Source organism: Phlebotomus papatasi, chromosome 1, assembly GCF_024763615.1.
Source record: "Phlebotomus papatasi isolate M1 chromosome 1, Ppap_2.1, whole genome shotgun sequence".
Lineage (NCBI taxonomy): Eukaryota > Metazoa > Arthropoda > Insecta > Diptera > Psychodidae > Phlebotomus > Phlebotomus papatasi.
The window spans coordinates 86832246-86847917 of record NC_077222.1 but is presented as its reverse complement, the minus strand read 5'-3'; the positions used below and the strand labels follow the sequence as shown (position 1 = coordinate 86847917).

The 15672-nt window shown below is 31.5% G+C and overlaps 1 protein-coding gene across 7 annotated transcripts in view; it reads left to right on the top strand.

The window, feature by feature from the left end:
• Positions 1–15672, top strand: part of LOC129797905 (maternal protein pumilio) — a 280842-nt gene that overhangs the window by 243464 nt on the left and 21706 nt on the right. For all 7 annotated transcript variants that reach the window (XM_055840778.1, XM_055840779.1, XM_055840777.1 and 4 more), the window contains one exon: positions 13529–13855. In XM_055840778.1, the coding sequence (XP_055696753.1) occupies positions 13529–13855 (327 nt within the window). The remainder of the gene's footprint in view (positions 1–13528; positions 13856–15672) is intronic.

Here is a 15672-nt window from a genome sequence, read left to right as displayed (position 1 = left end):
GTGCCTGGTGTTTCATTCTGTTTCATCGAATTCTTATTTACACTTTACTCTCTGAGATGCTAACATGAAAGAACAGATAATATGTTGGTATATATGGAAGTTTGTTGCAATCATAATACCCTTTTGCTTTTCCCTCTATTTCTCTACGATATAATTTATTTATTTATTTATTTTTTTTTGTAACTCATCATCATTCTATGGCTAGAATATGATGGTATCTTCTTATTATTTCTTTTATGTGCTATGTAGAAATTTTGCTTATGGAAAATGCGCTCTTCTTATAGCACTGGCCATGTTTCAACGACCTCTTTGGTTGAAACCATCAGGATCTTGGTTTTTGATAGTACCCAAGATGGATTTACGTTCACCCGTGTCTTGTCTTTCTGCAAACAATTTCTGTTTAATTTCCGCACGACAGAGGCCAAAAGATTCGCACCCCTTAGTTTACCTTACAAGGATTAACATTGAGATACTTAATGTATAAAACTGTATTCAAAGGGATATGATGGGTTAGGAAAATGTAATGTTCTATGGAGATTTGAATACCTTTATATTGCTCCTTTGAAATATATTTATAATTTTAAAATTGCTTTACTTGAAAAGAAATTACTTTTCTACAGAATAATATTTCATGTGCTGCACTTAAGCCACTTATATTATACTGCAGAATTATATCATCTTTGCATCTTTTCGAAACTAATTTCAAATTTACGTTATTCCTCTTTCCCATAAAATATATTTTAATGTATGGCTGCCGTCTCTTTGGTTCTTGACATTTTTATTTTGTTGGTCCCTCCTTGGCAAAGAATAAGATTATTTGTTACACATTGAAATGGTAGCTACAAACAACTGCACTGTAATAATATTTTATGCTAATGTACGCAATGAGACGATTGCTAATTACTGAAAAAAAATACCAGTACTGTTTTGAAATATTAAAAGGATAAAAAGATTTATTTTAGTTTGTTTTTATGGCTTGAGCAATTTTTAGTCACTAATGCAAACGAAACTATAATGGGAAGCTGGGTCCTTTATGCGCAATTTTTAATGTTCTTCTTAATGTATTCCACTAAAACTATTTGGATCTAAAGTTATATTTAGAAAATTTAAAAATTGAGTTAAATTTCCTAATTTTACAAATTTGGCCAATTTTTTTTAAATTTCCGAAAATCGACGACAATTCAAAAATGCTAAATTTGGAAACACATGTTTGACATATTAATGACGTTGAGTAAATATGAATCTAGTCATTTTGCTCAGTCTTAAGTGTATTTTTAGAAACAAGTTTTACAAAACAAAAGTGTGTGTCTATATCACGTATTATGCCTTAGGCATAATAACTTTTGTTTGTAAACATGTTTTCGAGACTGCCTACTAGAGTGAACGAGATGCCTAGATCTAAATTTCATTCACTCTCATTGAAATGTCAAAAACATGTTTGCAAAACAAAAGTAATTGTGCGTTGAGCAATATACCCAACGCACAAAAAAAATTGTTTTTTTTTTTTAAATATGTTTTCAAAATTTCCTATGATATATATATTCCTATAGCATATATATATTCCTATAGCAAGATAACTAGATCTACATTTAATTCAATCTCATAAGTAATTTTGAAAACGTTTACAAACAAAAGTTATTGTGTTTCGGACATAATCACATCGAACAGACTGGGCTTTTTTACATGGTCATTGCTTTTTTACTCCTTCATTGCTTTTTTACACGTGGAAAAAATATTCAGAAAATTGCGGCATCAAACCAATTTTTGCATCAATTTGATCTTTTTCCGTTCTCTGAGACAATATTCTGTAAAAAGAAAATGATATTTTAGTAAAATTAGGCAAATTTAAATACCTTGAACAAAAAGTAAAAAGCAATTGCCCGGTCAATTGCTTTTTCTTGACAGTTCCATATTATATAGTCCGTTAACATTCTCTATTTGAATTCACTGTTCGAAATTTCATCGACCACCATCGAAATCAGCTGATGCCAGGAAAAACCAAAACAAAGGAAATTTTACTCATAAAACTCTTGTGAAAACCTTTGAAATGTATTTAAAATGAGTCTAGGCATTAGTGAAATTAAAGTTTAGTATAAATTACTTGTGAATAATGTGAACTACATTGTTTTGAACAACAGAAAATATTTCCCGCCTTGGACATTTTACTTACACTGGATGGCGCTGTTCTCAGTGAGTTTTCTAATCGAAAACAATGAAGGTGCCATATTCACTTCTCCATTGCTTCTTTGAAAATCGCTTAAAAAGTCTGTTCGATGCTTATTGAGCAAAATGACTAGATCTAGATCTCATTCATTCTCATTCCGAAATGTCAAACACATGTTTACAAAACAAATGTTGTTGTGCGTTGAGCATTATGCCCGGAACACAATCACTTTTGTTTGTGTTTCAAAATTTTCTATGAGAGTGAGTGAGATGACTAGATTTAGATCTCACTCACTCTCATTGAAATGTCAAAAATATGTTTACAAAACAAAAATTATTGTGCGTTGGACATTAATACCAACTCACATTAATTTTTGTTTAGTAAACATATTTTTGACATTTCAATGAGAGTGAATGAGATCTAGATCTAGTCATTTCGCTCATTCTCATAGGGAATTCAGCAAACATGTTCACAAACAAAAGTTATTGTGCGTTGGGCATTGCACTTTCAATATAATATGTTAATAAACATCATATTCACGCACGTACAACGTAGAAGAAACGTGTTTATTGAAAAAACTGCAATTGTGCATAATGTCTTATTTTATTAGAGAAATTTCTTATCGTGTTTTTTATTAAAAACAACATAAATTTTGTATGTGAAATGAAAAATGAAAGCGCTTTATTAAATTGTTTCAATCTCTTAAATGATTCAGATACCTTTTGGTTTAATTTTATAATTATGTAACACTTTAATTATAATTGATTGTACATTAACGGTGGTTAATATCAGAAGTTAATTAATTTTTAATTATATGCTACTCTATATTGATGATGGTATTTAATAAACAGGTATAAATATCTATTTTTCGATAATTTTTGATTATTGCATTATCTCATTATATTAAATATTTTATTAATTGAGGCCCTCTTGGTTGCACTTTATTGGCAATTATGGAAATAAATTATATTAATTGATAGAATATAGAAAAATATGAGGAAAAAATTATTGAATTATATTGCAAAATTTTGTTTGAAGAGTGTTTGAATTTGCAATTTAGAGATTCTTAATATAGAATAATCGATTTATGATGTTGTTGAAATAAAAACCACACTATAATAGTGCATCTCATGCAACAATTTTGTCACACTTGAAGTATTTTTACGCTCATGGTACACTTTGTGAAGTCATCCGTGTGTGAATTTTATTACATCGTTCGTCAGTCTGTCTAGTTGATATGCACCTTATAAATATTATTTAGACGCAATGAGAAAGAGAGACTCACTTTGACTCTGATATTAATTTACTAATATAATAGTGATGTGCAGAGGAGAATGATAGTCATTTAATGTCTGTATGTGCACTCTGCCATGCTTTTACGGTGCAAAATATAATAATTTCTGTAAAAGCTAGGATAAATTGATTATATCGCAAACACTGTACAGTTTTTGATATCATATTTATCTTTTCCCTTGAACACCCATTAACAATAGTGCACTAGCAACTGATGGTAAAATGCCAAAGAAGAAAACCGTCTATATTTGAACAGGAACACAAGGGATGGGTGATGAAAAATTAAGGCAGTCAATGGGATTTTAATAATAATGGAAAAACTTATGTTTTCAGAGTGGTGGGAGCGCCAGGTGGGTTGGAAAATAATGTAGAACAATGGAGAATTTTCATAAACAATAAATGCAGGTGACTCTTGGTATTGAAGTGAGGTCAATTCCGCACACAAATTCCATACTGCCAATTGAGAGTTTTCATTAAACCACTGAGGAATGTTTATACCTATAGTGCTTAAGGGGATGAGAAGTGATTGAATTTAATTGACATTTTTCCATTTCATCTCAATGCAATTATTTTTGTATTCTCACATTATCGAATATCTATACGAGAGAATGCTCCAAATTGATGTTTTTTAATCAATTTTAATTCTATAAAGGAGTTTTTTTTACTGTATTCGGTGAACAAAAAACATTATCATTTATTCAAATTAAAAATATTATCATTTATTCGAATTTATAAGAGGTTGACATATTCTGAACAATTTTATAGAAAATTAGCAAGAAAAATTTATTTGTTATAAATAATTATCTCACACTAATATCTGTACACTGAAAAAAAAGAGGGTGCGATTAACTTTTTTTCCTCATAACTTTAACACTTTTTAGGTGTAAAAATATATCAACATTTTTTAATGTTAATTTTGCACCTTTTTAAGGGTAAAATTAACATGAAAAAGGGTAACTTTAACCCCTAATAACCTAAAAAGGGTGATATTTACACCGATTTCGGATCAATACTGCAGGGTAAAATTAACATTTCCGGAATGTTATTTTAACTCTTTCGGATATCTCTCTCATAGTGTACAACAGCTGTTTCTATTTAATTGTAGAGCATTACAGGGGGTAATGAGCCTAAGGGTCCAAATAGACTCAGGCTGATCCTCGAAAATATTTAGCTTGTAAAATTTGACAGTAAAGTTCTATCCCAAACTGTCATACACTGAAGGCTTAGCCTGATCTCTTTACCTGATCCTTTACTGCAAAATTTTAGGGCTTGAAAGACCTGAGGATTAGCCGAAAGACGACTTAGCGTAATAATATTAGAAATAATGGTCAAACTACATTTCCATCATTTTCCATTAAGTCGTCTCTCGGCTTAAGTCGTAAATGTTTCTAGGGCATTATAGGCTAAATATTCTCGAGGATCAGCTTGAACTTATTTAGACCCTAACGATATTTCCGGGACCAAATAAGTTCCGATTTATCACAAGTTCTCAAAGGAATATTTTCCAGCGAGGAAATCAATCAGTAGTAGGTTTCTTCTTTCGATGTCCTCTTTATTCTCTCTTCTTCCAATTGATAAATAATTTTTATATGACTGCACTCCTTCCAATCTTCTTTGTCTTTTTATCGGATAGGGGACACCGGGCGGAATTAGCCATGGAAAGAATTAGACAGTGGGATGTTACAGTTTTTTTTAGAAAGAGTATTGGGTAAATTATTACATATTTATTTATTAGACTAATTAACTACATTCCTATTCACTGAAATATTAATCAGTGTGAATTAAACATGTTTTCCGCAAATTCTTGGCAAAGAAAAATTTCATTTGCTGGCTAATATCTGTTTTTAGAATTTATGATCTTATGTTGATAGGAATTTCGCAAGATACACATTCTTGAAAGTAATATAAACATTTCTTATGCGATAAATTATGATTTTTGTCAATCAGGCAAACAGTGATTCATATAAGCCGAAAGTGAAGACACTTTGAAAGATAAACATTCTTGGTCAAATAAATATAAACATTTTTTTTATAATCTTCTATCGATTCGAAAATGGGGACACTCTACATGACGATTAATCGCTGACTCATACAATCATGATCGAAAGATCTAACTAATGGATTAAACCGATTAATCCTAGTATCTCCTCTATTATTAACATTAAAAAATTCTAGATATTGGAAAGAATTGCGCCTTTACGATTAAAAATAACATACACCTTTTTTACAACAGGAATATCAATAGGAAAGTTTTGAAAAAATTATCTAATATAGCAATACCATTGCTAGAATTGTCTGAGAGTTTAATGAAATTCCTTTTAAAATATTTTAAAATAAAAACGGGGTCGTAACGTGTCGTCTGTTATGCAAAATGCTCTAACTGATGCTAGACCTCAAAAATACTTTTGCAACATTTACCGTTTACCGATTTAAACCGTTTCATAAATTACTCAAAAGATCGCTGAAAATAGCTGATAAAAAATAGATAAAATAGATAGGGATTATTACATAGGGTAAGTGTACCAAATTTCGGCATAGTTGCATGTAAGCATATATGTCTTAAATTTAAAATGTAGTATTTTTTTAAACAAATTGTTTTTTTTGTTATATCTTTTTAAGGAGTGTTGCTTGGAACCTTGAAATAGTTTATCGTCTTTGTTTTCTCTAAAATCATTCTTAATACATAATAAAACGAATAAAAATATAGACATCGTCTTGGTGGCTTATTTCGGCCACCTTCATTCCCATTGTTCCTTTCCTTTAAAGAATTTTCCAATTGACATCATCTCTTTCGTCGAAACGACACTTTTTTAAAATTTTTTTTTGCCTGGTATAATCTCTAATGGTGTCTACACACTACAAGAAATTTTCGTCAAAAATTGCATTTTTTTTTAAAAAAAATCTGACGTTTCTGCCTACAAGGATAGGGGAAATTTTCTTTAAAAAGGCATTTTTTAAAGAAATTTTTACTAGTGTGTAGAGGCCATAAAGTATGCAAAAACTGAAAATTCATGGAAATTTGAGAAACAAAAGAAGTGGCCGAAATTGCGAGCTGGACGAAATTTGATACACTGACCTTACTGCTTTATCTGTGGAGTTCGAGCTACTGTATACAGTAGACTCTCACTCAATCGGCTCTTTTTCTATCGGGCGAAAAATTTTGTTGACAATTTTCACGTTTAATTATGAAGCTAATTCGCTGTAGTTCTTCCTATTTTATCGTGATTCTTTATAATTGAGCGCTTTTTGTGGAATTTACAAAGGCCTTGACGCCCAAATCTATCGATAAACCGGATGACATTTTGCCCCAAATGCCCAATTGAGAAAGAGTCTACTGTACTTCAACTTAGTAAATTTATTGTACAAACGATAAGGACGCTTTAAGTTCTTATTATTCGTTATAATGTCTGCTTTCGATTATATTAATAACATTGATTATATTATTAGTATTGTGTTATATTAATTATTATTATTGATTTAACATTAATTCTCTCTTTGATATAGGTACTTATTGGGCAAATATAATTAATTGAAATGTTTGGATTTTGCAATTAGTGCAATTAGACAATCTGTCAGGTGCTTCAGTACCTCTCACCTTCAATAGAGTTGACAGATTTTCTTTTTTTTTCTTGCTCTGGTATTTTTCATCCTCTCAGCACGATCGTGACAAATTTACCGAGTATGAATTTTCACATTAATTACAATTTCTCTTTCTTTTTCTCACTCCTTCAATGGATTATTCTTTCAAAAACTCTGTGGTTTTATCCATATAGATATCTGCTGTTAGTCCTCTTTTTTTTTCTGCTCCTCTAAAGTGAAAAGTTCTCTAAATGCAAATTAAATTGGTGTAGTGAAGAAGAGATCTGTTTATATACTTGAGTATAAAAATGGTTTGGGTTGTACGCGCGACTAAGACTTTATTCATTTTGCTATAGTCTTGAGCAAGGATAGAATTATGCAAATCGCTTGTGGGGATAAGAGCAAGCAGTCATTCAGCTAGAAAACGCATATAGCAGAAAAGTAGTGAAGTTCTACAATGTTTTATAAAGTACATAAAATGTGGTATACATCTCGATGAAAATTCTACAATTTTTATACCTTTCAATCTTTAACCAATTCCAAGGAGATAGAAGAATAGGAAGAGAATTTGTATTCTGGTGTATCAGGAGGGATCTCAATTATTTTATGTGTTGATCCCATGGGTATTTTTATTTTGATACCTTTAGAACTTTTAACCACAGAATAAAGGTATAGGGTGAATTCACCCTTACCTGGAAGTTTCATAATTTTAAAATGGATTTTGTCATGTGAGAAGTAAAAAATCAGGGATGGAGTGATAACTTTTCGACACTATGGAATCGATAATGTTAATAAATCTATATCTGTTAGATTAAATGAAAGTTGACAATGCGTAATTGTTGGGCGATTCAGTGTGGCGTTCTCAAAAGAATGTGACTGTTGAAAAATATTTATCTTAGTCACAGGAAATACTGCTATCGTCGAAATGTTTCAGAATCGACAGTCGATGGTATCAAAATAAGTTATTATGTCACCACAGTTTCGACAAAATTAAAAGTGGCCACAAGTGGGTACTAAAGTGGCGAAGAGTGGGGACTTCATTCTATTATGTCATGTATGTGTATAGAGATGCTTAGAAAGGAAACAGTGCGATGAATGGGGTTTTTTTCATGTGGATTTTCTCTTCATCTTCAAATTTTCAATCCGATTTTCCAAATGTTTTTCCACTGGTGTGTCACATGGAATGGGAAAGAATGAGTACAATGGCAAGAGAACGAAAGTAAACAAGATGAACTGATGATAGAACTTCATGGTTATTTTTTGTGCCTTGTACGTTAAATCCATTTCTTTGAACACATTTCCTTATAATCTAATGAGGAAAATTCAATCGTTGGGTGTAAAGTCACTTTTTAAAATTCAAAGCAGAAGAATGTGATTTAATAATTTGATCTTTTCCCGTTTTCTTTTTTGCTCTATTAAATGTACCCTTATGCAGTCTAGCCCAGACATGCCATGCTGGGGTAATTCACAACAAAATTAATAAGACGAAAGTTTCTATCACTTGAGATTTTCCATATTTCCTTTTATATTATATTATCATATATACATAATGTACATATATATACGCTCATTTTCCATCTTCCTTTTTCCATTATGGTAATTGCTTAGAATTTGATTATACTTTCATGACGAAATGGTTATGTATGTGACACTATTAGCTTCTCTGAAATTAGTTTTAAATTCAATAAAAGTGAATGCTGTTCTTTCTCACTTCTGCATCATGTTTTTTTTTGTTGTACCAGTTTGGTTCTCTCTGGGAGAAGTAAGTCTTGTATGGAACATTTTATATGTGTAAGGACGTATGATGTTGATGGTCTTCCTCCACTGAATAGCCACTATATGACGATAATTGTATTATATGACTTTGATAACCAACATACTTTCCAATGATGATGCCCATATCTTCATCATTCGTTGAGTCCAATTTTCCTGGGCTATTGCTCTTGCGAAATCAAATAAAATTCTAATAAAGTCATTAAGACAAAGTGCTAAAGGCAAACATTGAATAAATCAAACAAGTTGTAATAATATTAGGAATTTATATGGAATTAATTTCCCAGATTTTCCAGACCATTTGACACAAAGATTGATATGACTTCACTCCACTCTCTTACTCTTATCTTTTTGGTACTGCGAAGAGTCATGAAGGGAACTGGTAAATTTTCTCTAGACGGAAAGTCAAACAATCTTTGTTGAATAGAAGAGATAGATATGTCTTATTCCATATATCAACTTTTAAAGGTTCATTCATGTACAACTTGGAATTGAAGTGAGATTCACGGCTGTATCCTATTAAATAATTTAAAGTTTTCACTTGAGTGGTCCAAAGTGAATTTTGCAAAGATGTGTACGCTTCAGTGTTGAGATAATTCGTGAGTGGCATTTTCAATTGGCAGAATAAAAGATGCTCATTCACCTGTATACATTTTCAACTTGGTGAATATTTTTTCTCTCTGCAATTGAATAATGTGAATGAACCTATAATCGTAGTATAATTAACTGTGCAGCAACTGAGGGATTTCTCTTGGTTATAATGTTATTTTCCTCAATGTGAGGTGGATGTGAAATTGATTGAAATACACGTGAAACATACATTTTGAGATAGATTCTGACAGCATAGTTCTTACGGTGGAGTCTTGGTAAAACAATTAATGAGATAATGTTTGAGCAAAGTAGAGAAATAACATAAGTTTTGTTGCTAAATCTGTACGAGGCAGTGTATTAAAAGAGACTTTATGATATCAAGGTGCTTAAACTGCAGATATCCTTATTTACCAATCAAATTAATTCACTGATTTACATTCAAATTTCTTAAAAATCTAAACAGATATGTTTAAAGCAGTTAATCTATCTTAAAGACATTTTTTGAGCAACAAAAAAATGTTTGAGGCAAATTCGTAATTCAATAAAAACACTACTTAGAATGTACTGAAATTATTTTGAATATTAAAATGGCTTTTCCAATTTATTCAACTAATTTATTATTAGTAAAAAGGTTACATTATGTGACATATTCGGAGTCATGAACAAGGAAAATATACTTTTGTGAACATGAAGACATTTAAGATTATATATAGATGAAAATATAATATTGTTCATCTCATTCACTCTCATAGGCATTTTTGAAAACATTTGCACAATTCTAAAGTTGATGTTCAAGTTCAAAATCAAATACTTAAGTCTTCAAAACAATTTACCGTAGATGCAGGTGAATCGTAGCACTTAAAGAAGATCTTTGCCTATTTTATGTACCATGTTCGATTGGTAAAGACCATCATTAAGTGCTAGAATTGAAGAAAAGCTTACGTACAGCAAGGTGTAAAAGTCACCCCTGGAGGGCAGTCACCCACTCACATCTGCGGCAACCTAACAAAAACCAAGGTGGATTATGACTTTCTCATTGATTAGGTGTGTGATGAATTAATTAATCCATTTGCATCGGATAACGGGCAATATTACTTTTTCTTGTACTGCCTTTATTAGGCTCAATATGACTCTATAAATCTTTTCACCAAAACGTGAACTAGGGTGGAGTCAACACTTATGGATGTTATATACACTTATGGACAACGCAAAAATCTTAAGATATTACACTAAACAGATTTCGAAAAATCAAAAAAAGTGTTAATTACAACATAAACTAAGAATTTTTTAACTTTTTGAAATCTGTTTTACGTAAAAACTTAAGATTTTTTCACGCTGTCCATAAGTGTATAGCATCCATAAGTGTAGACTCCACCCTACTTATTTTTTACTGCATTGAAATTATAGAGTTTTGTGCCAAAAAAACTGCATTTGTTGGAAGCGTTGCTTGACAGCTTTTACTAGAAAAAAAAATCAAAACAGCAACATCATTTTCTTAAGAAAGCTCATCGAGGATATATCCACGTTTACTGAATATAAGCGCTACCGAAAAATATCCTTTAAAAGTGATTTAAACACTTCAGAATTTACCATTTTGATAATGATTAGTAAAAGGCCAAAAACAATTAAGTATACACCGATCTGTAATTGTAATGGTGCTATTCCATGGAAAAATGAAAGGAAAAATTTTGAAAAGGGGAAAAATGTCTGTTCTCACGTGCTTCTGCGTTATCGACTCTTCTCTGTGTTGGTTGCTGTCACGACTACTTGGTGATTTTGGAACATGATAAAGACTAGGGGAAACAGTCATGTCAGGATCCAACACAATGAAAGTAGATTACTCAGAAGCACTTCAGGACAGATATTTTCACCTTTTCAAGATTTCTTTGTTTTTATTTTTCATTGGAACAGCACTAGAATAGTTGAAATTCGACTAAACTATAGCGCATCACTTAACATCAAGTATTATGGTGCTATTCCAAAAAATTAAAAGGGTAAATCTTTCTCCTGAACATTTCTTTAAGCAAACGACTGTTCTCAAATGTTACTGCATTATCGACTTTTCTTTGTGTTGGTTCTTGTCTCGACTATTTTCCTCAATCGCTATCGTGTTCCAAAACCACCAAAAAGTCGTGACAAGAACCAATAGTCATGTGCTTAAAAGATTCGTTTTTCATTGGAATAGCACCATTAATCAATATGAACCATAATTTATTCGAAAAATGGCTAGAATGGGACAAAGATCGCGAAAGTTTATTCACATACCCAATATTTATTATTTTTGTTTATTTTTTATTTGAATAATTGCAATATAGTACTAGAAATTTTCATAAATGCTTGTGTATATTGGATTACGTATCTAATTCCGAATTTTACTAACTGTTTAATTTAGAACTTTAAATTAATTTTATTCCAGAATAAAAAAGCTAGCATTCAAAATTGCACTCATATGTACGCTATTATATTTTTTTAATTAATGTTAAATTGTAGGGGATATGACTAGCAAATCTGGGTTTGTGGGTCGTTGTGTCCTGTTCTTTTTTATTAATTAATTTTTTGCTGTGATTTTGCTCATTTTGCAAAAAGTTTTTAATTTTACAAATTATCTTCTTGGATATCAGGGATTGGTTAAAATAGGTTTCGAAACCAAAAACCTTGGTACTTTTGAAACCGCTCATGCTTTGGACGATCCTCAGGGTCTCAAGCTTCATAATTATTAAATTTTTCCTATGTTTCGGAATAAGTGTGACTCCGTAATAGCAATAATTTGAAAACAAGACACTTTCCCCTAATTTTTAAATTATGAATTCGATGAGTCATATTTATTGAAAAGAAAAATATTAGGGAAGGAAATAAATGAATAAAAGTGAATTTTTCGATTGGAATTTTAGGACGTATTCTGGAAAATGGTACAGAATTTATTTAGGCTTCTTTCATGCCCTAAAGGTAGAACTTTTTGCTCAAGTATCTAGTCAAACTACCTTGGAATTTGATGAGAATTTCTAGTCTTCTGCTTAAGATTACACGGATAATCCAGGCATTTCTATACAAAACACATATACGTGAGTTGATGCAAAGTAAAGCGAATGAAATTATAGGATTCAACATTCCGTGAAATATTCATTCACATCAGTCACGTATTTATATCTTTGGTAAGATATTTATGTATATATAGCTCTATCGCAATTTTATTTACAAAAATATGAAATATATAATGTAAATAGGGAAAATATAGAATGAAAATGCCTTGGCACGCATCACACAATAATAATAAAAATAAATTCCTTGCAAGATGAAGTTGAATTGGGAATAATATATCTGGTATGGGATGGGAAAGTTGGAAGTATATATATGTATACGCATATGTATATATATGTATGTGTGTAAAATATAGAAAGATGTGAAGCATGATCATTTTATAAATATTATAAAAGAGAAAATAAAAATTCTCCATCATATTTTTTCTGTGTGTAGTGAAGTGTACAAATTCTTCAAATTTAATATATCCTCACACACAGGATAAGCATATTATAATGTTCTCAAGATAATAATGAAGAGATGAGAGTATCAGATGAAAGAAAACGACAAAATTATTCACAAATGGTTGTTAAATGCTGCAATAAGGAGGAATGTAAGGGTGAAGAGGGTAGGTACTTTAATTGGATGATTTGTGGTTGAAGAGTGACTGTTCTCTAATGTTCATCATGCATAATACAAGCTATGATATGAGGCATGAACGTGATCGACTTCTATAGATGCATTAAGTATCCTTTGAGACTTTATGTCTTCTTGTAGGAGAAGAGTAATTATGAGAACACAAATATACTCTGTCTCTGGACATTTTCTAATTCAAGAGAATCTCTGGAAATCATATGCTAAATCAAATGGGATTTTATCATAAAGAGAATTTCTTTCTCGTTCTCTCTGTGTGTGTCTCTCTCTCTTTTATGGTCGTTGCATAAAAGTCCCGCTATTCATGTGGTCGATAAGACAATTGTATAATTGTGGTGAAACACGAAAATGGGGAGAAATTTTCGCAATTAGCATACAATTACTTCTATGTGGTATATAAATGTTAATTGAAGATTAATCACGTTTTTCTTGTCTATTTCTTTGTCATTTTTGCAGCAACTCTTCCGCAGTCAGAATCCTGGCCTTGCGACAAGTGCAACGGCACCGGGAGCGCCAAGTGGCGCCCCGTTGCCGCAACATTTACCACAATTCCTGGCACAACAGAATGCCTATGCGGCCCAACAAGCCACCCCATATGTGATCAATCCCGGACAAGAGGCTGCCCCATATATGGGGCTCATTGCGGCCGGTATGCATCAGTACTATGGTGTGGCTACAGCACCTTGGGGCGTATATCCGGCAAATCTTATACCACAACAAGGATCACAGCCACGGAGGCCTCTAACACCATCGCAGCAGGGAGCAGAAAATCAACCCTACCAGGTAAGAGACAATTCCCCTTTCCTCTAATTCAACAACTTTTTTTTAATGTTTATATTCCATTGTACAAAAGACAGAAAAAAAACCATAAACAGGACAAAATACCTGTGGTAAACTTATTAAGAACACTTAAGTAAGGCGTGAATATAATGTACATTTTGTATAGGAAACTCTCCCACAAAGAAATTATACCACAAGACTATATATTTGGCGAGAAATTTCTTGCTAATTGATTTTAAAATTGTGAGAAGTGGAAGTTGGAAGAAAAAGAAGAAGAAAAAAAAACATTATTAGATTTTTGTGTACAGTGATTTAATTTTTCTTATTAACACAAATACCGTTCATTTTAAAATTAAACACGTGTGGAGAGAAATTTCTCTCAAGATTGAGTGAAATTTCTGCCATTAATTGACTGTATTGTGTCGAATTGTATCTAATGTGTTTTTCACTTATTTTCTTGTGGATACAATAAACCGTGGAAATTTGCAATTGAATTAGAGATTATTTGAAATTTTTGCTAAAAGATATTTTTTTTAAAGAATTATCTACATGGAATTAATCACCTTAGTGCTACCATGATTATTAGACGATATCTTATTGGAATGTGTACAAAATTATTTTATTTCTTCTTTGTAAATATTTTTAAAAAAAAAAATGGGTTTGAAAGGAGAAATTATTTGGTGAATTGGTAAAAAAGTTAATGAGACTTTGAGAAGTTTAGATTGTCTTGAAGACAGCTCTTGAATATCTCTTTTAAAGCAATTTATAAGAGATTGTAAAGAATGTCAGCTAAAACATTTTACGCATAAATTCTGTTTAATGTCCAACGCACAATAACTTTTGTTTGTAAATATGTTTTCCAAATTGCCTATGAGAGTGAGCGAGATGACTAGATTTAGGTTTCATTCACTCTCATTAAAATGTAAAAAACATGTTTACAAACAAAAGTTATTGTACGCTGGTCATAAGACGTTTGAGCGATTTAAAATATAATAAAATCGGTGAAACATATTTTTGCCAATTGCGTCTAGAACTTCACTTAAATTATTTATTTTTGTTTTTTATTACCTTTATTATGAAAATGCAGAGTCCATGAAGTCTATGTGAAAGATTTTGTTCTTTTACTCTTTATTCAAGGAATTAATAAATTTTTGAGATTTCTTAATCAATGCCTAAAACACATTGCTTTTGTTTTGTAAACATATTTTCGAAACTTCCCATGAGAGTGAGCAAAATGACTAGAGATAGTTTCCACACACTCTCACTAATATATCAAGAGCGGTGGCAAAGCGTCCCAGGCTTCGAGAAATGCTCGAACTTGTGACTTAGATGCTATGCCGCAAAAGTACTTTCGCATCATTTACCGTTTACCGGTTCTCAACCGATTTTAACCAATTCATAAATCTCTCAAAAGATCCCCCAAAATAGTTTTAAAATAGGATTAATTTTCAGATAAAATTTTTTTATCGGTTATAAACCGGTTTATTACCGATTCAAAACCGATTGGAACCGGTTTGGTTTTGTCGGAAATTCCAAGACCTTTCCAGCGACCCCAAATATGACCCCATTTGTTTGATAAATGCACACTCTAGTGTCTTTTTAACCTTTGACATTGAGAAACGCTTATTAGGAATGATTCAACGGTATTTTCGTATATAGATGAAATGTTCGCCTGGATAATCTCTAAAACACATCCAAAATGAGAAAAAATCGCACTACATGTTTTCGAACAATCCCAAAATAACAGTTTTTGGAGTTTAATAAAAGAAGTGGTAAAGCGTCCCAGCTTTTCTGAATGCTTGAACTCACGAGAAGAGATC